Source organism: Octodon degus, unplaced genomic scaffold (genome assembly GCF_000260255.1).
Source record: "Octodon degus isolate 3935 unplaced genomic scaffold, OctDeg1.0 scaffold00322, whole genome shotgun sequence".
Lineage (NCBI taxonomy): Eukaryota > Metazoa > Chordata > Mammalia > Rodentia > Octodontidae > Octodon > Octodon degus.
In genome coordinates, this window is record NW_004524898.1 from 356,855 (window position 1) to 359,777 (window position 2,923).

General features: G+C 42.3%; 1 protein-coding gene across 1 annotated transcript in view; it reads right to left on the reverse strand.

Moving 5' to 3' along the window:
* The window catches only part of LOC101589148 (vomeronasal type-1 receptor 1-like), a 6,867-nt gene extending 4,983 nt beyond the window's left edge, over positions 1-1,884 (reverse strand). The window contains exons 1-2 of the mRNA XM_012513107.2: positions 1,431-1,884; positions 1,318-1,391 (exon numbers count right to left, since the gene is read on the reverse strand). Coding sequence (XP_012368561.2) covers positions 1,318-1,391; positions 1,431-1,884 — 528 coding nt within the window. The remainder of the gene's footprint in view (positions 1-1,317; positions 1,392-1,430) is intronic.
* Positions 1,885-2,923: the final 1,039 nt, after the last annotated feature.

Consider the following 2,923-nt stretch of genomic DNA (forward strand, 5'->3'; position numbering starts at 1 on the left):
TATATATAATTTTTTTTTGGTTCAGGGTCTTACTGCATAGCCTACATTAGTAGCGATCCTCCTGATTTCTGCCTCCCAAGTGCTGGGATTACAGGCGCGCGCCACAGTGCTCGGACTCCATCGCCGGCTCAGCTCACCCGAAGGCAGGGCCGGCGCGGCAGGTGGAGCCAGGTATCGAACCCTGGCCCCTGCGCTTACCTAAGCAAACGCTTAGTCCACTGAGGTATACCGCCGGCCCTTGCAATTATATATTAATAACTTTCATTTGGTAGTTGTGTACACTGTATTTAAATCATTTGCCATAAAATATTGTAGCTAATTTGTCATAGTAAGTACTATGATAAATTGTGAATCCTAAGGATCATCCCCCAGGCTACAAGTCATTACACAATTTTTGAATGACCATTTAAAAAGTTTAATTGGATTTTGTGATTTAAATAAATTATATGTTATATAAAATTTACCATTTTAATCACATAATGTGAAAACATGAAATTCACATTATTGAATTACCTCACCACCATACTCTCCAGAAATTATACATCATCCAAAAAAAAAATTTTGTATAAACATCATTTCCTGACTGACTTTTCCTTGCTATCTCATAGAGTCATTTTTCTGTTGGATTAAATATTCATATTTAATAGTCATATCATATATAGAAGCATATAAAATCTATAGTTTTTTGCTTGTTTCAGTTAATATAAAGTAATTAGAATTCATGCATATATTTTAGCGTGTATCAGGATCTCACGTGATTAAAGTTGGAAATTCTTCTCTTGCAGGTACACACCATATGCACTTTAGCTAACCAAGCTTTCACGGACATTTGTCCTCAAGAAGGTACATAATTCTGTAAAGCATTACGCCCAAACAGTTGTCTCCTTCCTTTCAATTCTTCTTTGAGAAATAACAAAATTGATGAATTAGTCACATGCACATTTTTAATGTATTTCCTCACATATATTCACGTGTTTAAACAGTTTCTATGCTGAAGGTCCGATAGACAGTATAAGGTAATAGCCAGCATTCTCACACACTACCACATTCCAAGGTGCTTCCAGCTTAGCACTCCTATCACCACCCGGTACAAATTCTGAAAAAAACTTACTTAAAATGGGAAGAATGTTCTGAAGGAACTCAAAACCTAGAGAACAAATGTGGAATATTCGTGCTTTTTGTCCATGAGAGAACACAGAGTTGAAAGACATGACTGTCACTGAAGAGAACCACAAAGGGGCTGAACGTGGGGAAGCCTAAGGAGAGCAGCACAATGGTGCTCACGAGCCAGGGGCTGGGGCTCAGTGTCTGGGTTACCCACAATGACAAAATGCCAGCCAGGATATAAAAGGAGATGAACGTACTCACCAGGGTCAGCACAGTGCAGCTGGCTCTGGCCTCATGGGAAGTCCTGGGGGAGACAGTTCAGCTGTGAATGTTCCTGACACGCTGTCTGTGTCTGTACAACAGCAGGACCATGGAGCTGCTGGCCCAGAACGTGAGACTCAAGAACGTTGAATCAGTAGGGAAGTACATGGCTGCTAACAGTGTGAATGTCAGCCCGTTAGCCACAGGAGTGTAGCAGTATCTGTACATGATTGCTACACTCATGTTCCTGCTGTTCTTTGGTCCTGTTACATTCAGTATAATATGGATATTTATCAGGACACTGAGAATCCAGCAGAGAAAACAGCAAAATCCAAGATACTTTGGGGATTCTGTTTTCCTCTCCATCAAACCTGAGAAAATGGAGGAAACTGTAATGGCTTGGAAGCAACTGAATAGACAAGTGGTGCTGAGGGTAACCCCTCTGGCCACTCTGTGCAAGAAGATAAGCTTGCATCCAGTCTCATTCAGGAAATCTTCCAACCCAAAGGCAGCCATGGTCTGAGGAATCCCTTTAGAGAGCAAGACCAGGATGTTAGCTAGGAACAGCTGTATGAGAATAGCATCTATGAGTCTCAATATTTGAGCACTGAATAAGGAAACGTTATACAGGCAAAAGAGCACAGAATTTCCAAGGATTCCAACACTAGTCTGAGCAAGGTATACAACAGCCCAATTTAAATTAGCAAAAACCAATCCATCCATTTATACAAGTATTGAAATTAGATCTGGAGTAGGAGGACCTTGGGTTTGTATTATTGTTCTGATTATATCTAAAGAAAGCCTTTCTCTCTAAGCCCACTATTGCAGGAAGTATAGAAAATAGGAGCACGTGCTTGTAGAGACACAGAGAGTTCATTCAGCATTACTTGGAGCAAAGACTGGAACTGTGGTATCCTCTATAAATAGTAAATAAAGAAAAACTGAGAAGCCCACAGTGCTTGTCTGAAGAGCTGTTGTGACGAGAAGGTCCTGCAGATGCTACTCTTCCAAGTGTACTACTGCAAGGTTACAGGTTTGAATTCCATTTTGAAGGGGTAGAGAAGCAGAAAAATATATAATCATTCACTTCTTCTCTAGAGTGATTAAAAATTAAGACACAATGCTTTTACAATGGAATCATACACATTAAGATATATTTATCAGTCCTAGCCCAGGTCCCATGAGTGTGTGGAGAGCTTCCTGCTACCCTGCGCCAGCGGGACCAGTCCCAGCCCAGGCGCAGCGTGGGCCGGACCCTCTCCCAGCCCCTCGGGCCACCCGCCACCACTCCGCTGTACCTCCCAACAACTCCTGCCCAGTAGGAATTTCTGCCAACTTCTGGGAACCCCCAGACCCAGTCCTAGCCCAGGTCCACAGCAGGAAGGAGCTGAGCACAGCAGCCAGACCTAAGCCAGACGCAGCTGGATAACTCCAAACTCTATAGAGCTCCAACTTCAGTGAATGTGAAGGTTATAACTACAGCAAAGATCTACAACAAAGGGCAGAAGACAGTGCTACACAAAATGACGAGAAGGAACAAAATGCAACCTCAGAA